The sequence below is a fragment of the Aegilops tauschii genome, chromosome 2, assembly GCF_002575655.3.
Source record: "Aegilops tauschii subsp. strangulata cultivar AL8/78 chromosome 2, Aet v6.0, whole genome shotgun sequence".
In the NCBI taxonomy this organism is placed as follows: domain Eukaryota; kingdom Viridiplantae; phylum Streptophyta; class Magnoliopsida; order Poales; family Poaceae; genus Aegilops; species Aegilops tauschii.
Window position 1 is genome coordinate 9,213,276 of NC_053036.3, and position 21,972 is coordinate 9,235,247.

Genomic DNA, 21,972 nt, shown 5'->3' on the forward strand with positions numbered 1-21,972 from the left:
ACTAGCAACAGACGCACACAGCCAACTACATCCCGTGTGTATGGATGTAGGATAGCACCTAGCTGTTGCATCCATGTATAGTAGCACGAAAATACTATGCAGTGATTGTAGCATAGAACTTTTCTTTTTTTCCTTTAGGGAGTAGCAGTACCATGGCACTTTTACTAGACCAGGTTCTGAACTTTGCTAGGAGCATATGGGACCAACATGGATTCCACACAAACATAGTTCAAACTTCAAACAGGCCTTGCTGCTTGCTTTGTGTCAGTGCAAATTGGCCGGTGGGCCATGCTTCTGTTTTGACAGGCAGTGGGCCCTGCACATCTCTGGCACAGGGTAGGGCCGTCTGTTCTTGCACTCGGTTGATCACAGCCGTTTATTTTCCCTTTCTCTGACGAAACAGCTCGAGTGCTCCACAGTCACGCAGCAGGCACGCAACAGCGTGCGTTCAAACGGAGGATGCCTCGTATACGTTATACACAGGTACAATGGTTCTCTACGTATACATATACTCCTGGAAAGAATACCGCAATACTTCCTTTTAATGTATTCACATACAAAATACGTGAGTTGCGGAAAAATATCATGGTGTGAGCACTCAAACGAAATTTAAGGAAAATGTAATCTGAAAGAAAAATACGTGAGAAGAAAAAAAAAACAAAGATCTCTAGCTAGAGTGCACTCGCCGTCTATCACATGGGCTTGAGCGAGCGTGGAGTATGCATGGCGGCAGCATCGGATCATCCATACGTACGTACGTCCGAGGCCAGGAAAAGGAGGTAGAGAAAAGTGTGTATAGCCTAGCCTCTAGACTACTTCATCCATACATCTAGAGTATATCCTCTCCTCTCTTTAACATTTTGGACTTTTTTCCCTGTGGCTAGCCCCAGCTCAAGGGCCACCCAATGTGCAGCACATGGTGCACGCATGCTTGCTTGTTGGCTCGTTGCTCCAAGATATCTTTGAATATGTGTGGGTGATAAACTTGTGTGTGCATTACAACTTTTTCATAACATGCATGCATTAGTTTTTTCTTATGGAAAGGAAAAGGGGAGGCCATCCATGTTTCATGGGAGGGATGCATGGTTGATCACTTGATCTCATTCTGATGATTTCTCCACGTGATTTCCTTAAGATGGTGTATGAATATGTGGTTATCTATGGGAAAGTACCTTTGAAACTACTGGCAAAAGAATATATGTATTCCAACAAAGGTTATACGCGTGTAAGGCACAATGATGTGCAAAATAAGCCATGTACTAGGTCGGTGCGGTGGTGGGTTAATGTAGGCTTGCTATAAAACCATAGTCTAAAATGCAATCGAAAACTCTAGGAAAAATATCAAGAATTGTATGTGAGATTCCCGCTCGTCATGGCATGCCAATCCAACGCGTATGTGGAGTGATTGATGGGTAGTTAACATTGAACCATCACATAGTTGTTTCCCACAAGCCGCATTTGCCAAATGGATCGCCAATGGAGTGTGCATCGATGCACTCATCGACATGTATCACTACACTAGCGGTGATGTGATCATCGTATTTTTTATGTCTATGCAATTATAATGGTACACTTTTATACTGGCAAAGTGGTTGATGCACATCCTACAATCCCATATCTCTCAGGACCACAAGGTCCACTATAAATTTGTAGTGCTCGGATCAAGCTTACACCCACCTTTGAATGTAAAACCACATGTAAAAGAGAAAAATTTGGCACTATGCATGCTAACCTCCAAATGGTGTCATAGGTGCCATGTGAGTAGCAACACACTCCCACATGCTTGCTATGGCTTATCGACCTTGCACACTCAAAAAATCAGCCTCTCCATGGCCATGCGTGCTGCCTCCCCTTAGCCTCTTTTGGACTGGTCCATAGCAACAAGAGAGGAGGATAATGCCACTGCTATTGCTACACTGCCAAACAATGTGGTGCATCTAGAAACATGTGTAGTACCACCCTAGCTAGATCCATTCATGCACCTTTAGATTTATTTTTATTTTTGCTCGCCAGTTTCTCATGAAAATCACTATAGTGCGAGTCACATCCAGGATATGTGTATCAAAATTGCTCATGAGTCACTGGTGTGCCAATCACATCGTGTATCAAATAAGGGGGGAGCAGCATGGTGAGGAATTGACTAGTGATACTCTAGCTGCATAGGTAGCCATGAGAGCTATGCTCTCTCCTTTCCGAAAAGGAGAAGAAGGGAGGAGGGAGCAGAGATATAAAATCTTTTCAATCATAGGCTACATAGTTTTTGCTCACTAGGCACTTGTTTCTGTCTCAAGGCTGCAATCACAGCGTACGTGCTGTCCTTGCTCTGCACTGCCCTGCTTTATCTTGAATTTTTTGTGTCTGTGTTTTTAAATTTGTTTGGCCTTGGAGAAAGCAGGACCCTGCCACTCAAGTGCTGCGAGACTGCACGGGTATGCATGCTACGTGGATGAGTGGGCTGGATATCATCATATATAATAATAATATTTATCTGATTCTCTCATTATTTATTTAGTTATGACTTTTTAGATGGTTCTAGAGTGTACATTTGTGTGAGAGAATGTAGTATGCTTGAGTTTACAGAGTTGAGATGGTTCTCGTTTTTTCACATTAGTTTTGTAGCATTGTGAAGAAAACATTTATTCAAAAGTTTTATATTCAGGTAGTTTTCTCAGGAAAGGTTGTTGACATGCTTCTACCCACAGAAAGGTACCACGTTTCTACCGACTCAAGTTGCCGACATGATTATAGTTACCCCATATCCTTGTGACAGCTTAAATTTATACTACATAATATTGTTCTGAAGTTGCCTTATATATGTATTTTCAAACGTTGTTGTAGAACTAAATGCACATTCGTCATCGGAGCAACAAGCTAGTTTCGCTCACATCTGAACTCTTCCGTGTGCACGTAGTATTACTTTCTAGACAGACAAAATTAAACCATGGAAAATTCGTTGGTGTAAAATAGGGAGCAAATCAAGAAAGGGCATGCATGCATGGTTCGACGGTATGATATGGTTGGAGGAAATTGGAAGATGCACAGACAAGTCATGTTTGCTGAATGAAAAATAGAAGTGTGAAACATGGCACAAAGCTGGCATCTTGAGAGAGAGAGAAAAAAGTTATGCAGTGCAACTGAGCACCAAAGGCTTAGAGCATCTCTAGCAGACCCCACATCCCGCCCCGATCCACAAAATAACCGCCAAAATACGGGTCGGCGCAGGAAAACCTGCCCGATCAGACACCACATTCGCAGCCGACCCGTAAATTTTTTTGCGGGGCGTGGCAAAAGATCTCCCCCGACCTCTAGATTCACAGGGTGGGAGGACGACCCGAGCTCGGCCCCTATCCGCAGCGAGATTTTGCGGGTGGGACATTTCCGTGCGGCCGTTCCTGCTCCCCCCACCCTCCGCCACCATTGCCCCGCCACCTCCCGCTCCGGTGCATCTTCCCTGACCGTCCTTCGCCGCCATGGATGACTCCCTGCTGTCCCCCGTCACCGTCGAGGTCGCGCACGCTTAAGGGAATCTTCAACGCGGACCCTCAAACCGCACACAACCGTTCAGACCGCGCGATCTAGATGAATTTTGTCATCCAACACGGTCATGTATCCGTCCGCTGGTTTAACATACCAAAAAGGAGGTCCAGCTGGCATTTTGAGAGAAAAAAAAGAGTTGTGCACTACAGCTGAGCACCAAAGGTTAACATACCAAAAGGTTACAAGCTATATATATCAGGACTAAGTCAAGTTCCTTTACTGAAGGAGTGAGAATACACAATTTACACCACCTAGGTTCAATTCGCAGACATGAATTTACATTATAGATAGCTTTCTTGCACACATATATAGGTTTTATTAATACTAACGAAGTTTTTTCTAAAAAAAAAAATTCTTTTTTTATGTTTTATGTGATCCAGATGCAGTGTTTTTTCCTCACTCTCAGTTTTCATAAATCTTATGCACCTAAAATTGCACGTAAGTAATTCGACGTTGCATGTTTCAAAATGAGCACATTTTAGTGTAAATTCCTGGAATTAAGATGTACTCTAGAGGTTTATGTGAATTGAAGTGAGATAGGAACGATTAAACATGTTGATGCACATATGCTTATTAGAAAGGTGACTAAAATGTAAAAGACCCTCAACTTATAGTGTAGAACTAGTGTAAAACTCATGCTTTGTTGTGGTATGATTAGATGTTTTCAGTGAATTTATTACACACGCTTATACATGAAATTATATTTTTAAGGAGTTGCAAAGTAAATTTTTGTTGAAGTGTATAAATGAATTAAAATGCAAACAAAATTGTACATTCATTTTTTTGAAATGGTTAAGTCGATTTCATTGGTCTCATTTTTTACGAAGTTGCCAACTGGTTTTTGTAACGTGTCAGTATACAATTATTATGACTCTTTTCAATATTTATTGATACGTATTTTCATGAATAGACATCCTTTCACCAAAGGGTCGGTCTTTCTACAAAGAGATATATGTTCACCAAGTGATGACATGCCTTTAGGAGGGGTAATGATGGTGGTGGGTCTTCGGCTCGCTCCAGTGACAATAGTTGTTGCTAGATGGTCTCTGGACATGGATGTAATTTTTTTTACTTCTGGTCTTCTTTGTACTGTCATGACAGTTGATGAATAGATCAAAAGTTTTTCCAAAAAAGGGACCGCATGCCTTTTTCATGAAGATGCATCTATTTCTTAACGGGCGTATCTTTCCACAAAGACACATCCTTTCGGTAAGGGACATGTCTTTTTAACTAAAGGACATATTTTCACCAAGGGGCTTGTCTTTTAACTCAAGGACATGATTGTTTGTAGCCTCCAACTGTCAAGATCAGCAGACTTAATTGCTACTAAGGTCGACCCTGAGTGGGGGCTCGGGCGAGCACGGAGCAGAGAGCATCCTTTTCCCAATCACCATTCAAGCACTAGAGACCTGGTCAATGCGTCTCCGGGAAGGAAAAAAGCTGAATCGGTTTTCCTTTTACCAAACTGGGCCTTCGGACTTTCTCTAGGAGGAATGATATTAAGTGGTGGTAGGCCTCAGTAGTTTTGGCTAATACTAGCTCTAGTTCGTTTTGGTGCTCTGTTTTGGGGCATTGCCTATACAGCGCCTTAAACGCCGCTTAAGGGCCATTTCATATATGGCCCACATCCCCCTTCCAGTTGGGCTGGCCCATATTTTTTTTTACTTTTCTCTTAAAGGTCAAAAACAGTGCGCACGGCTGACACGATCAAACCCGAGATATGTTTGTTCGGAGAGAAGCGCATCAACCACTAGGACATCGCAACGCATGTGCACACGTACTTTTTTTTTGCATTATTCCTTTTTCAGTTTGCGGAATTTGATTTATTTTTCTTTTTAATTTTTTTCTTGTTCTTTTTAATTTTTTGTTTTCATAAATGTGCAAACTTTAGTAAAATTTGTGAACTTTTTTTAAAAATTGATGAACTTTTTCCATATCCGCAAACATTTTCTTCAAAGTTGATGAAATGTTTTCCAAATTCGTTAATTTATTTAAATCGACAAACCATTTTTCTGAAATTTGGCAACCTTTAAAAAACAATTGATGATCTTTTTCAACTTTGTGAACTTTTTTTAAAAATGATGTAAGTTTTATCAAATTTGTGAACTTTTCTTTCAAAATCGATGATTTTTTTTCAGATTTGTGAAGTTTTCCAAATTTGATGAACTTTATTGGAGTTTGTGAATTTTTTTCAAAATCGTTGAACTGTTTTGAATTCAAAGACTTTTTCGTAAAACACACAAACTTTATCTCAAATTAAAAAAAATAGATCTATGTTTTTTTTTCTTCAAATAGTCTACGGTTGACTGGGGTAACGTTGACCGGTCAACCTTGAATCGTGATAACCCACCACTGTGCGATCGAACGAACTGGCGATGAAAAGGTTGTACCATTAGTTCACCCTAGATGGACCAAACGGAGTTCTTGGACACATTGAGCACTTGATATATGGACCTAACACAAGGAGGTTGGTCCACATAATTAGGGGTTCTTCACCAACATTTAACTTAAACAATGCCATGACATAGATCAAGTCCCCGATTGCCTACTACAAGGTTTGCCGGGCTCCGGCGAGGGAGGGACGATGACGGCGGCACGCCTTTGCCTTCTTTCATCGCTTATAGTCGTTGTTAGGTGGTCCACGGACCTGGTAGTAATTTTTGTTACTTCTGGTGTTCTCCGTACATCCACGACAAGTGATTGGAGATTCCCGTAAGAAAAAAAATCTCATCTCAAAGATAAATGTATGTCCACTCCGTTTTTTAATTCTTTTTGCATGGAGTATCCACTCTTGAAGCGCATACATGTTCCGTGCCAATGCATCTGATGCATTCCTATGCACAATGCTCGGTCAGAATGCTGCGAGAGACGGTTTCTCTATCAACCCGTGTCTGGCGGCAAGTTTTGTGATTTCTGCTTCCTGCAAGCTGCAAACCGGAATATGCAACACGCATAACGTGTGCCATACCTACCAATATCTCTCATCGCATCCAAACTATTCCAAAAAAAAAAGAGAAAATCTCTCATTGCAGTTCTGTTATCTGCGAAGGGCATGGTAGGTTCCTGTTTTGCATGTACTACATACTTTATCATCGGCGTAGCAGCTTGCTTTTGCATCTACTGTGCCACAACTTGGGTACATACAGCTGGAATAATAACAGGTAAACATCTGCCTCTAATTTCCTCTAATCTAAATCTCATGCACAAAAGCTCGAAGAAAAAGAGCATTGGCAGAAAGAAATCAAATATGTCACCAGACGAGTACACTTGATTTAAACCATCACATTCACATGGCAGCAAATCTAACTTAAGCATTTGCGACTCTGTACTTGATCATTACATTACTCAGTCTGGAAACAAGAAACAATACCAGGACATTATTCATTTAAAGAAACGCGGCACGGTTAAGTTAGCGATTCACTGACGCAAAACGGTAGAGATGGTGAAACGGTATGCATTGTAACTACGGATAGCCTCCTACTACTTGGCATAGTTCTTCAAACTGTAAACTGTAAGCAAAGGAACCAGATATGCGTTCTGGCACCATCCTTCTATATATACCCTACAGGTTTCGCCTTAGCTATCAACTCCCTCCGTAAAGAAATATAAGAGCGTTTAGATCACTAAACACTCTTATATTTCTTTACAGAGGGAGTACTTCTGCAGAGCAGGTGAGATTGATCAATCTGCGGTGTCGGTGATGAGCTCCTTGAGCACATGTTTCAGGCCATTCATCTTCTTCCGGGCTCTCTGCGAAACCATTTTCATTTGAAAAGGTTAGCGTCTGATCGATACATACGGCATCCCTCCCTGGGGAACAGTGTTTGCCTTACCTTCTGAACCTTCGCGATTTTGATTTCGGCATCGTTGAGCTGAGAACCAACTCTGCTCTCGGCATGTTGGAGGAGCTTCTTGTGTGATGCTTCTGTTGATGCAACCATACAAGTACACCATGGTTCAGTGGTAATTCAGGTAAGGCCAAGCGGTTAGAGACAGAAACAAAGCATTTAAACAGATTTCTTCTAGTGGCCGCTGTATGATGATTCATTCCATTTGCTTCTTAACAATGATAACAGTGAGCCAAAAACTATAATTACTTAACAAAATTATAAAAAACTTCACTGATGACTTTCTTCTAATCATGTGCCAATGGAGATTGGGCAATCATTCTTCTCAATTAAAAAGAACATGCGATTTAACCACATTATTCAGCAACAAACTTCATGCATGAAACAATGTTGGAATCTTATGTGCCTGGATCAGTTATATGACATAAAGCTTGCAATCTATAATCAAAGTGCTCCAATGGTGATACTTCATAAGGCTCCGTTTTGACAAAGGTTAACATGATTCCACATTTTTGGGAGTCCATGCAGAGCATCAGTTTGTAATAAATAGTGCGGCGAGTAAGTATTTCATTTGCATTCCGCAAGTGTAATGTCTTAAGTTAAAACTTACTTTGCTTCTCAGCTACTGCCTTAAGTTCTGCATGATAGGCTTCAAATTCCTCGAGAGAGTTCTTGCAACCAAGCAACTGCTGGTTAACCTCCTCCTTAAACTTCTCATGAAGAACCCGTAACTGTTCTTGTTGCTCTGAAACCACAAGACATAGAGGACAAGGTTATATCATTTGAGTAACTAACATTTATTCCAAGAGAAACAACACAGGACATGCAAGAAGACAAGGTAAAGTATAAGTATTTACAGAGGAATGTTGCCACAAGTGTGCCTTCTACTAACCAAACAGGCAACTAACCTGGTCATATACCTAACTAACTTGTGGTGTGGCATGGTCAGCATTCCAACCAAACAGGCTCTAACCCTATATGCATACACAGTATAAAGTCCAAAGAGCAGAAGATAGTAAATAAGAAATAACCAAACCAGATTGGATAATTGCAGGCAGATTCAAAGAAGTGGTGCATTAAATTTTTCTCAAATTAATCTTTCATCGCACTGATTTTATGATTCAGTATTCAGACAATGGAAGTGATTCAAGAACAAAATCAACCTATTTAAGGTTAGTTCTTTCTTAAGGGAGGGGTCTTTTATATGCAAGCATTCATCTTATTGTGTTTTCTTGAAGTTTAGGATATGCTGGACCTACATAACATAAAGGAATCCAATCATGACTAACTTTATATGCCTATATGATTACTCTACTTCTTATTGAAATAGTACGTTGCCTGAGCTGAATAATCCAAATAGGTGAAGTACGAGTGGCACAATGTATCAAAACACCAGTACATCACATCTATATAGATACTGCTTTCTGAACAGTTTCTGACAAATGGGTCTCATTGTCATAAAACTCATGATTCACAATATTAATTTCTGCAGTGACACAATATAGACTGTACCTTCAAATGTTGAGTTTAGTCGCTTCCTTTTAGATTTTCCTGCATTGACCAGCTTATCCCTGAAAGTACAGTTGAATGCGTCAAAAAATAGCTTCACCTCAATATATATGATACTTCTAACAAGCCTATATATACAATTAGGTGTGCGTATGCAGATAAGATGTAGTTTCTTTGTAACACCAGTAAAGATCTTACACATCATCCTGCATCTGCACCTCAACTCCCTCGAGGTGCTGGCGAATTATCTCTCCAGTACCTGCCAGTATCTCAGAACTTCTATTTCTTGTTTCAGACTTGATCTTGGTTTGAAACCTTCCCAGCACCAGCAGTAACTCATCAAAAGCCCTGCTCACAATCAAGAAATGAAATTGGACCAACCAACAATATCAGATTTGTATTTCTTATACAACCTAAAACGGACCTGTTTAGGTAGTCATCTGGGCATTGCACGGGTTCTTTGTCTGACATTATAGTTTCTTGTGTTCCTGAATGAATTAGTAATGACATATTAGCTCTAAACTGCAACTGTTAAATCAACGCAAGAAGGTAATCAACTTTACCAGAAGTGGCAAAAGGAACAGGCGAAGGTAAGCGCCGTTTGCTTCTTTTACCCTCTTTTAGATGTGATTTCCTATCCAGATTTTCTGGAGGAGATTTATCAGGACTGTCTACATCTGAAAGCCATTTGCGAGTTCTATATCCTGCACATGGAGAACCAGTTACAAATAAGTAACACATCACAGGTAAACAATCTTTGCATATGTGACAATGTAATTTATACATCTCCAACGGCACGAGGGAAAAGCTTGGATCACGTTTTTAATTTTCCAGAACTAGAGTGGTCAAATTCCTAAACTTAAAGCACTTATCAAGACACAGTAATGAAACGCATTTAAAGTAGCATGCATGCACATGACAGAATATGCCACATGTTGCTTCTATTCCATTGGAATGGCTTCTCATGAGCAAGCACTACATACAATAGTTAAGAGTGAGTGTATCATCTTAGCATACCAGCAATCATGGCAGTACTTTGGAGAGCCCTAACCTTAAAGCCACAGTAGGATTATTGGAGGGTCTGGCACTGATAGTGATTGATCAATGATTGCTATGAAAATTCTGTGGAAATAGAGCTGATGCAATAGTAGGACTATTGGACATAGTTAAAAAAAGGCGTGCCTAGGCTCTATGCGATAGCAAAACGCTTAGCGCATAATTGCGCTTAAGCGTACACTATGGTTAGAAAAGCGCAAGGCAGTGGCAAAATGCACAATTAATGCCTAACTCTTTTTTTTTTACTTTGCTACTGGATGCTCGGACCCCCAATGTTTAAATATTTTTTCAGGAAAAGGGCAGAAGCTCTGCCAATAGTGTTTAACTGGTAATGGACGCATAGAGAAACAATCGATCTATATATGTAAATACATAGAGAAGAATGTGTTCTACATGAGTACTGTCCTCATGCAGAACAAAATGGGTAGTACTCTGTAAACTAACACTGTCACCTTCAGTTCTACAAATGTGGCAATAAATATGAAAGGAACAAAACATACTCTAGGAAGCTATTGTTTTGCTTGTATAAAGTATCAATGTGTATTGAAAGTTGCAAAGTTGATATTCTGACCTTTCCCAAAACTTGGAATAGAAGTTTGAGCCATTTCATCTTCAGTTGGCAAAATGGGTGAAAGATATGGTTGCTTTTTGTTCTCTCTTTCTTCTGAAGAATTAGGAGATTCACTTTTAGGTAACTCATAGGTTTTATCCATCCCGTCCTGGATATCAGCAGTACATGAATGAGTGACAAACAGATAGGAGTTACTCTGTTACATGAGTATAGACAAAACAAATTTACTATGGCTGTGAAATGATTCATAGATGTGGAAAGCCTACCAATGGCTCAGACCCTGGATCAGAAGCAAAGGAACTTGATCTTGACCTGTTCACACTTTTTGGATACTTGGGGCTGTATGTGTCATCATGTAGCACTTTACTTCTAGTGTGGTAGCCATTTACATTAGTTGCAAAAGTAGGACTTGCAAAGTCATCTCCCATGTCTCTGAATCTGTCTGCCAATGGACTGGCAAACTTCTCTCCCAGTTTACCATTTATCTGGGGGCTTGCCTCGTTCTCCCATAGGTACTTTTTCGCTTCAGGTGATGGACTAGCAGCGCCAGATGGTTTGCCATTTATCTGGGGACTTGCCTCATTGTCCCATGGGTACATTTTCGGTTCAGGTGATGGACTAGCAGCGCCAGATGGTTTACCATTTATCTGGGGACTTGCCTCGTTGCCCCATGGATACATTTTCGGTTCAGGTGATGGACTAGCAGCGCCAGATGGTGGCAAGTTAAAAGTATTCCCCGCTGGTTTATGTGCCTGAGGGCTTCTGTCTGAAGCTTTGCTCAAATTAGAATTCTCCTTCTGGTGCAGCAATGAAGAATAATTTTCCTTGCTTTTTGATGAAATATTCTGCGAAGAGACCTTATCTTCACCCTCATTCAGTGTCGTGGGCAGCAACTTCTCTGACAACTGCATCTTCTGAAGCCCAACTTTAGCCATTCCATTCAGCCGTTTCTCCCTTGTAGGGCTTCTAGAATGGCTCTCAGCAGTTTTTCCAGTTCGGGACAATGAAGAAAAGGAGGTGGTTTTCTCTCCCTTATTCTCTGATGCTGCATTTCTAGAAGATAGCTGTCCTTCCCTAGCATCCTGTGTGATCTTGTCAGAAATCTTGTCAGAACAATGGACCTTCTTAAGCTCTACTTTAGCCTTCCTATTTGAGCTTCTAAGATTTCTCAAGCAGCGAGAGTTACCATTTGCAGATTTCCCCACGGTTTTGGGTGTGCATTTCTCATCAAAAACAAAGACATTGTCCAGTGTTTTCTGTTTGGGTGCAGAACGTGAAGTAGACAATGGTTTCTTTGCACTCTGGTTCTTATCCTGCTTCTTGGAGGCTGCTGGTGCTTTCTTGCGACCCAAGGTGCGAGTAACAGGCCTCACTTCAACTACTTGTGGAGTATCAGAATCTGACTCAATTGGATCAGAGGATGGTTTGCTCTTTGCATAGGTAGCTGTTTGACAGTTGAGCAGATCAGGTGTCTTGATAATATCAGGAAAACGTGACGTGTAAACCTTCTTGATCCCTGAAGATGGTCCATTGGTTGCTAGACTTTTAGGTTGGTCAGGTGTCTCAATGTCTTCAGGGTTTGGTGAAGCAACAGCCTGCTTGGTTTGTGATGTACCAAGGATCCCCCGCAGCTTCATCCTGAGCACTTCGCTGTTGGACTTGGTCTTATCTGCAGATTCCACTTGGCGCTTTCCTTGTGAATTGACGAAGGATGTCTTCTGCAGTTGGTCAAGCTGGCTGCCTTGTTCTTTTCTTGTTCCAAAGGAAAAGGTTCCGGTTTGCTCACGTGCATGGTCATCAGGTTGTGACAGAGAAACCCTAACATGGGCAGCTTCAGGTGCCTCTGTAGCAGATCCACCATGGTTTGCAGCTTCTTGTGAGACCCGGAGTGAAGCATTATCCGCCTTCGGGGGTCTAGATCTTCCATCAGTTCTCTGAGACAGGTTCCTCTCGAATGCAGGGGCAGCAGCAGCAGCAGCAGAACTTGACCTTGTATGAAGTATGCCAATTGATACCTTAGGAAATTTACCAGATGGATACTGGTTGCTGGCCAAACTCCAGTGATCACTTGATGTAGCCTAGAAACATCATAAAGCATGAGTTGTTAAAATAGCACTAGTGTGAGGGAACAGCTAAACCTGAAACAGGAAGCACATCCTACAATTTAGCACAGGAAGGAAGTTGCTACTCACTTTCTGGATATTCGGCAGCTTGATCTCCGTCATTGCAGCTTCTGGGATAACAATAGACCAAATTAACTAGAGCTGAAGCTGGTAAACAGGAGAACAAGAGCATTAGGTAAGGTTCCACCAATGTTAAAGCATCTTTTATTTAGGATCAAATTAAGCTCCACAGAGATGTATAAATACAATATATATGAGACTATAAACCATGCCTGAGACTGGGACCAGATTTAGAAATGAACAGTAACACAGAAGACAGAATTTGTGCAAGATACTCTTGTCAAGTGTAACTTATGCCAAGGTCTGAAATGCTATGCAGTAGTAATTAAAATGAGTCAACTGGAACAGGCTGCTAGCTGAGAGCAAGAGCATACCAACCAGATCAGACTTAGCCTAGTCTGAGAAATGCTAGGTATGACTAGCCCCTTGTAAGCATATTTGAATTAATGGCAGATTAGAAGTAACAGGTGCAATGCAACTGTATCATATACATTGGGCCAAACGTGGTCTCAGCATTCAGAGATCATCTTCCACAAGCAATGCATACAGCTTAGGTCGTCAGATAACTTAACTCGGGAAAATGCTGGGACAAAGCAATACTAGTGACACATTTGCAAGACTTGCGGCAGCTGACCTAACCCAATCGCCTGTACGGAAGCATTCCAACAAAGAGATCCATGGAAGATCAGGTCTCAGGTGCTTGACCGACGGCGACCAACTGAATGGAACCAAGCGAACCACGGCCAAATCAAACGACGCGAGCAAAACAAATTCGCAACAACAAGCAAGCGTGCGACGCGATCGAGGTGAAATTACAGCATACAGATCAGGAAATCCACGGCTGCGGGCGCCTGATCCCAGCCCATGAGTAAACCCTAACGAAACCTTGCGTGCGGGAGACCAAGGCGCACGAACCGGGCCAACCCAACCCAGCCCGCCGGGGGATTCGAAATCGGTACCTCAGGACTGAGAGTCCCTGGCGGCGACGGCCGGCCGCGCGCGGCGACCGGGGACGGCGCTCCCTGGCTCCCGCGGCGGCGGTGCGGCGCTCGGCGGGGAGGCGGGGGCTCGATCTGGGCCTGGACGGGCAGCTTCTTGGAGGGTAGTCGCCGCGGCGTATGGCCGGCCGGTGGTGGTGGTGGCGGTGGCGGAGGTCGGCGGAGGCTAGGGTTTCGTGGAGAATTGAGGACGGAAGAGAGAATTCAAAATCGAGGTCGCAGTCGAAGGGAAGGAGAGGGGAGACGAAGGCAGGGGACGACTGATTTCATTTCTTGGATAGCCCGCATCAGTGGAGTGGTTCGACTTGTATCCCACACACTTCTGGCCCATGGGCCCGACGGGTGAGCCCCACACTTACTTACAAGGCCCAAGGCCCACGCAACACAACACACACTGGCCCATTCGTATCTGAATCCATACACAGACTCTCACTGCCTCTTCTCATCTTTTCTTTTCGGATGGGCGACTCAAAGAGCGACAACATCGTTGCTCCACTCCAATTGCAGCCTCTGTACCAAAGCCTCTAGAGTATTTCTTGTAGCAGAGGTTGATACCACGAAGAAGGTGTTTCCAAAGGATTTCGTTGTAATCCTTAGTCGTAGGAGTTACTTTGCATTTTCTTGAATCTTAAATCCAAGTCTGCGTATCTGTAATTGTAATGAGTATATGAATAAAATTACACATGTTTCTCAAAAAAAAAGGTCTGTCAGCTCTGAACCTCTTCCAGGGTAGCAGTGATGACAGCCGTCAGACTGTCTCTTGGTTTTCCCAGGTAGCAGATTCTGCACGTAAACTAGACCAATGAGTGAGCGCTTGTAATAAGGATCCATTGTGTTTCTTGATCAGCCTTCTCTCCAAAACTTCTTCTGGAATGACATTGTGTATGTCTAACAATGGTGGTTCAGTCACATTAGTGAATACTAGACTGTGGTTTGAAACATGAGTGTTACATTGAGAAACATGGCACACGGGGTGAACCAGGCTTTTAGCTGGTAACGCCAGTCGATAAGGAGCTAGACCAATTCTTTCCAGAATGGTAAAGGGTCTAAAGAGCTTCATGGAGAGATTTGGAAAAAGGTTTGTTGACCACACAAGTCTCTCCATAGAATTGAAGTTTTAGATATAGTGAATCTCCCACAACAAACTCTCTGAATGTTCTATTCTTATCAACATCAAATTTCAACAAACTCTCTTGGAGACAATTACCCAACTCGGCATGTGCATTATGGAGGGGTTGTGGCAGTTCCCAAAATGGACTCATGCCCATAGATGGCTTCAAAGGAGTACACTCCAGTGAAGAAAGAAAGGTTGTATTGTACCAGAATTCTACTTAGAGTAACCACTGAGCCCACTGTTTGGGAGTGCCATGTACATCACGCCTCAAATACATTTGCAAACATTGGTTAACTCTATCAGTCTAACCATCCATTTGACGATGATAAGCAGTAAACATGTAAAGCTTGGTGACCCACATTTTGAATAATTTCTTCCAAAATTGCTAGTAAATATTTTGTCTCTATCTGAGGTAATTGTATGCAATACCATGTAACTTGACAATGGTCGATAAAAAAGGATGTGATATATGTGCAACACTGAAGGGGTATTTCAAGGGTATAAAGGGACTCTACCTGGTATATATTTGTCCACCACAACAAGTATAGAAAAATAGTCAGCAGACTCAGGCAACCCTTTGATAAAATCTATAGAAATGGCTTCCCATGTCCTTGGGAATATGTTGAGGATACAACAATCCAGGATACTTACAATGCTCATGTTTTGGTTGTTGAAAAATCTAACACTATTGAACAAAGTTATTAAAAAATTTAATTGTAGTTTTAATCCCTGCCCACTAAAAATGCCTCCCCCCACTTTTGTAAGTTTCTTGGCTTTCAGAAAATGCCTCCCCCCACTTTTGTAAGTTTCTTGGCTTTCAGAAAATGCCTCCCCCCCACTTGAGATGAATATAATGCTTCAATGATTTTTGTCTGAAGGCCGGGATTTACATCTACCAAAATCCAACCTAGATTTTTCAAAAGGCCATTTTCCAAAGAATATTCAGACTCTTCATCAGGGTTCATTGCAAGTTTATGAAGCTATTGACGATCATGAGTGTCAATCTCAGAAGAGTTCATAATTTCTTCTATCCAAACTGGTTGAGTTGAAGAAACTGTTGGTAAAGCAAACACATGTCCCACTCTAGAAAGGGCATGTGTTGCCTTATTTTTAGAATCTTCTTTATACTGAAAAGTGAACTACAAGCCCACTAATTTTCGCATGGCCTCTTTTTAAATCAATAATTAATTCTTGTCTGTCCAGCTAATAAAGGCTTTATGACATGTTTTTATAACAAAAGGACCTCTAAGGCCTATCCACTACCACAGTAATGGCCATAACCTCCTTTTCAGAAATGCTCACTTTCTGATTAGATGGATTTCCTTCTTGGCTGAGCACTACTCCAATGCTAGTATCATAGGCATTTGTTTCAATACAAAAATGTTTGTTAAAGTCAGGGAGGGCCATTACTGGAGTTGTTGCCCTGGCTTGTTTCAATTTCTCGAAAGCTATTTGAGATATAGGATACCACATAAAAGCTTTCTTCTTCAAACTTTTGCACAGAGTCTCAACTCTTGAATTGCTACATTAAGAACCCTACATACATGTTTCGTGCCAATGCATCTGATGCATTCCTATGCACACTGCTCTGTTAGAATGTTGTGAGAGACAGTTTCTCTATCGTCCAGTGCCTCTCTAACGATAAGTTTTTGTGATTTCTGTTTACTGCAAGCTGCAAACCGGCATATGCAACACGCATAACGTGTACCGTACCTACAAATATCTCCCATTGTGGTTCTATTATCTTCCAAGGGCATGTAGGTTCCCATTTTGTATGTACATACTTTATCATTAGCACAACAACTTTCTTTTGCATGTGATCCGCCACAACTTGTGTACATAAAGCTGTAATAATAACAGGTAAAAGGATCAAAGATGTCTAACCTTCTTTGAGTACGACCGTACATATACATTTGCCTCAAATTTCCTCTGATCCAAACCTCATGCACAAAAGGAACATATTAACATAATTTATTGAGGTCTTCGACAATCATTCAACCCAATTAAGTCTAGGGGATCATATCCCCCTTTTATTCTAAAGACCGACTAAACTTCGTACTAATAAATAAAACAAAAGCAATACCAAATGATGGCCAAATATGTCTTGTAACTTCCATTGGTGCTTTATATAGTTTAGATCCTGGTTTAATGTGCCAACCATTTATTCATTGCCTAGTCCCATGTTTGTTTTCCCTTTGAAACCTAGTCATTTTTTGTTTTCACCGTCTATTCTTATTCCACATATATGTCTCCATCAGTTTGCGTCACTACTTCAGATGGCCTCCCTGTTGGACGCCTTATAGTTTTGGAGGAGTATGCTTCTTTCCCATTAGCCTTCATGCTTTTCTTCTTGATTTTTTGGTTCTCATCTGGTGAATATAAGTTTGTAGAGGTGTTGTTGTCCCCATCTGTAACAAATAAACCAGAAGTTATTATGAAAGAAATACAAATACGATCCTTAGACTAGCTCCATGTATTATAGCCTTGTGCATTCTATAATTTTGCAAAGAAATCCTAACTATTTTCATTATGTTTTAAGCTTTTCGGAAAAGAGTACAAGCAATGTGTATTAGGGGCGGAGGAGAAATATTTCATATATCTTAATATGTTCTTTAAACTTTTACATATGCACCAATATGGTTTTCAAGAAAACCAACATAATTTTTAATTACTCAAAACTAATTACAAAATTGCTTGCAAATATACTTGAACGTTGATGTGCAAAACTGACAAATCAATTGAAAGATCCATGTTTGATTCAGTTGTTAGTGTTCATTTTCTAAATCTCACATAAATATAAACTATGTATATCAAACATTTATTCAGTTATATAAATCAAAGTATCTTGAACGCTTTCCAAAGCTTGGGAAAATTGCGTATAAAGTCATTAAGCAACTTGAAAAAGGTTGTAGTTTACTTGTAGCTTTCTAACTAATGGACATTCTAAGATAGAAAAAGAGCAAACAAATGTAAACACGCTCAGGTAAAGCAATCTCACACAAAACAGAGGAGTGCAAATAAGCACACAACAAAAACTAAGTACCCACAAGATTATGTAGTAGTATGAATGAGTATTTGTTTTCGTCATTTATCTACTTGTGCACTAACATATTTTATACTAGCACATGCTATTTCTATTTCTCCTCAATAACAGTGTAAAGTATTTATAGTAACTTGGCTAGATTGGATGGCAGAACCTAAAGGAAAAAAAAGTGAAACACATGCATGTATATATAAATACCATAGCAATGATGAGAGAAGGAACTTACAAACACTAAAATTTCGCTCATTGAGATTTATATTTTTCCCAATTTTTAATCTTCTAGGTATCGACGGACTTGCTTGAGATGTATTAGTCATCACATTTTTCATAAGCCTTTTGCGGAAACTCTCATGCTGCAAAAAGAAACAATTAAAAATAAATACCAAATATCCAGAAACATAATTTACTTACATATTAGAATTTTGGAAGTTTAATAATGTTAATGCAATCCATTTGTTGATAAAGCTAACAATTCAAATAGTTGGACACATTTTCAACAAATTATATATGATATACACAATATCATAACACAGACTACATAAAAAGCATATGTTTTAAGAGCTGGGCTATTTTCAGCCACCACATTAAGATATCAAGTTGGCATGTTATGATGGGTCTTATAACAAGTTACTAAGCTCTACAAAGTTGCCTAAAACAATTGACACGCTAGTGAAAGAAACCGAAAATTCATCATTTCCATGTATGGTCTAACGTACAGGTAGACCAAAGTCATGACTTTGTTTTTGCAAAAAATGTGTTTCTCATGTACATAACAAAAAAAAATTTGTTCAGTGTGTACTCAAAAAATAGAGGAACATTAAGTTGCGCACACTTGGAAACAATAAAAACACTATTATATTGCAGCTGATGATATTTTTTTTAACAGAAAACAGTAAGGTATACCAAAAGATACAACAAAACCAAAATGTTCCATTTTTGGTGTGGTTATGAACCAAAACCTATGATACACCTTATTGCCTAATAGGTTGATAGATAATTGCAGAATTAGTCGGGAATGCACGCATTTATATGATGTGACGGCAACTTTGAAATATAGGATTGCAAAACAAAGAAAAAAAATGCAAGGACGATCATCTCGATATAGCACATGCGTAGCATATGAAAACTACACTAATCGCACATTAATCTTGCATGAATAAATGAAAATGTGAAATTAGAGTGATCACATAATTTCCTACATAATGAGAGGTAGAAGGGTGGAATCCGCAAGAATTATGTAGCATTATCACTATGACCCTCCTTCAATAACACGAATCAAGTAAAGAACCTACAATCCTACTTAAGCTAGTTTAACTGGTCTAATTATTTCAAGAATAACACAAAATCAAATTATATGGAAACTAAGTCAAAAAATATTCCACTTGCAAATTTTAGGATACCTTATTATTTTCACATAAAGTGGAGAATTTTGAACAATTAGAATGGCAGTTTATAAAAAGATATAAATTAAATTTTAAAGAGTATAAATGCTAATGGGAATACCAATGTATGTTCTTCTAAGACAAGTGAAGTTCTTAGAATGACACATTAATTTTGAGAAAATGAAATGATGTACGAAAATTACTCATGATACATAATCTTGAAATGCTTAGTTACGAGATCAACAGACTTCTCAAAATTGTACAATTCATCTACACTTGTCCTTTGAACAAATGATCGTTTTGTAAGTTTTCCCGTTTGAACGTAGTGAAGTGCAGACTTCAATGTCCTGAATGCACAATGGCTAATAGGGTCCGTGTAGTACTGTATAATTAATAATGATTAGGACTATGAAAATATTTAATCGAAAAACAATGGAGTGATTTTGGTTTTCATTTTTATTTACCTGGTCTTTCCTTGTTCGTTCCAATGTTTTTCTGTATTCCAATTCCTTCACCCAGCCATGTGGCAGCTCAGATGGGTTGAACTCCACTTCTGCAAGGATCTATAAAACAAGGAAACATATTAGCTTTGGAAAGTCAAACCTTGGTGTACATAAAAAATTATTTATTTAGTGATAGCAAGAAATACACATTATCTCGAGAGTTTGTGTCGCATTGTCCATTAATATCACAACTGGAGATCTTCCCTTCCTTAACATAGAGTAGTACATCTTCTTTAGAAAACAATCGTACTCCCATTGCCGCAGAAACATAAAACTGCAAATTAATAATCGTGCAAGAATTTACAATCAAATTAAAGTTATTTGTTGACAACTTGACATGAGTAAATAATATGCTTGAGATCCTTAATAATTATTTTTATGGGGCTAATGAAGGTAGCTAACTCTAATCGTTGATTGTTTGTTTTTTGTATAGCTTACACACGTGTGCAAAGTTACCTTACACACAGGGGGAGCGAGAGAGACCGAAAATATATTGCAAAATTAGTTCTCAAAGCAAATCAACTAATCCTAGGAATGTATCTGGCAAACATGTTCATGTCTAATCCTTGACCAAACTGAGGGTTATTCATGAAAATTATAATGGTTGTGAGCATAAAAGAATATTTGGAATTCCTAAAAGATTCAAAAATAACATAAGTTACTATATATCAACGGTTGGTGATCATTTTTAAATTATGTACATATAAATGAAGCTTTTTGGGGGGCCATTCGACAATACATCGTTGGACACTACCAATATTAACATTTTTTGCATGTCACTTTTAATTTCCAGTGAATTAGCAATTTTAGACAACAAATGATTTCTTTCCTGATTTTATTACCGTCCTCACTTTGTTATACTAGACAGACAATAGTTTTATTATGAGCATTTTTTTGGAAAACTTAGTATTGGTAAAAAGATGGACATACAATTTATAATTCTGGTGTGATAAAGAAATGATGTGCATTTTATGTTATAACGCATGAGGAAAGATGTGAACCTTTGGTGACGATTCTTCATCTCCTCTCCAATAGACAAATACAAATAAGCATTGTTTGAGCTAGGAAACTACCAAAGTGAAACTAATAGATTTTGGTGGCACTTTTGTATTCCAATTAAATAATCACATCTATACCATCGAAGATGAGCATAATTTAATAACTTCGCATATGACATGATAACATATCCAGTTAAAGGATTGGATACTCATGGGAACAAATTAGTAATTATGAAAAATATTTTCATGAAAGAAAACTTAGATTAGATTGACATTTTCTTGGAAGTCATTCATTATGAATAGAGAGAGTACTTGCAAGGAAAAAGGTGAAAAGGCTACCTTGTACATCTTGTCCATATTCTCGCCGCCAGCTCTGATCTCGACCAACCACCCCTTTGGAAGCCATTCATGTGACTTCTGCATATCATGACATATCAATAGATGGATCAGGGATATGGAATGTTATATGTATATACACACACATATATATATACATAATGACTACATTATATTAACAAAACATACAGAAAGCATGCTATCAGCAACAGAATAATTGGCTTCTATGTAGTGCTCATCCATCTCAGAGAAAAGGTAGTCCAGGACCTTGGACTTCATCGTGAATTTTGCCCCTGACACTGGAGAAATGAAATACTGGAAATAAAAAAAAGCAAGGAGAAATATCAGATATTTCCAATAATTAAAACAATAAAAAAACTAAAAAATATAGAGCACAAACACATGTTAAATATATTTAATATCATGTTTGTTTGTATATAACATACCTGATAGAGGGCACCATCGTCACCACGTCTAACCTCCATGATCCAACCATCTGGTAGCCAATCTGGTGCCTCCACCACACCATCTTCCATCTTCTTCTTGACATCCTCGAGTAGTTTCACTTCCTCAACATCCGAGATCCAGTCTTCCATTCCTAGAACTGCAAAAATTAATATCTCCCTTCTCTTTCAACTCCTTGGAGATAGACCACCATAACATTACTCCTCGGTGAAATCCCTCAGTGGTAATCCACCCACACACTCCCATGGAAACGATATGCAAACCCACACTTCCTAGCTAAACTTTGTATATGGACTTCTCCAAAAATGAATCCACTGTCGAGACTCTAGCTTCCCAAAAATTGAAGTGTTCAATTCTAGATATCCGTATGATGAAGCATGAAGGTATATCACACCCGCAAAGCCACATGGGAGGCTGGATTTGATCAAT

General features: G+C 39.7%; 2 protein-coding genes across 3 annotated transcripts; both read right to left on the reverse strand.

The window, feature by feature from the left end:
• Positions 1 to 6,804: 6,804 nt before the first annotated feature.
• Positions 6,805 to 13,981, reverse strand: LOC109785324 (meiosis-specific protein PAIR3). 2 transcript variants are annotated; one of them, XM_020343921.4, is made up of 11 exons: positions 13,664 to 13,981; positions 12,714 to 12,791; positions 10,788 to 12,599; positions 10,522 to 10,669; positions 9,509 to 9,598; positions 9,319 to 9,382; positions 9,093 to 9,242; positions 8,898 to 8,956; positions 7,996 to 8,130; positions 7,371 to 7,462; positions 6,805 to 7,287 (listed from the first exon to the last, which is right to left on the reverse strand). In XM_020343921.4, the coding sequence occupies exons 2-11, from the start codon at positions 12,744 to 12,746 to the stop codon at positions 7,219 to 7,221; spliced, it is 2,652 nt and encodes an 883-aa protein (XP_020199510.1). In that variant the 5' UTR covers positions 12,747 to 12,791; positions 13,664 to 13,981; the 3' UTR covers positions 6,805 to 7,218. The 2 variants fall into 2 exon arrangements, with proteins under 2 accessions (XP_020199510.1, XP_020199509.1); XM_020343920.4 differs by having other exon boundaries at positions 9,458 to 9,598.
• A 2,427-nt stretch (positions 13,982 to 16,408) lies between these two features.
• On the reverse strand, positions 16,409 to 21,744 carry LOC120974836 (uncharacterized). The gene is made up of 5 exons (XM_040401294.3): positions 21,268 to 21,744; positions 19,893 to 21,159; positions 19,706 to 19,804; positions 18,086 to 18,212; positions 16,409 to 17,224 (listed from the first exon to the last, which is right to left on the reverse strand). The coding sequence occupies exons 2-5, from the start codon at positions 19,998 to 20,000 to the stop codon at positions 17,049 to 17,051; spliced, it is 510 nt and encodes a 169-aa protein (XP_040257228.2). The 5' UTR covers positions 20,001 to 21,159; positions 21,268 to 21,744; the 3' UTR covers positions 16,409 to 17,048.
• Positions 21,745 to 21,972: the final 228 nt, after the last annotated feature.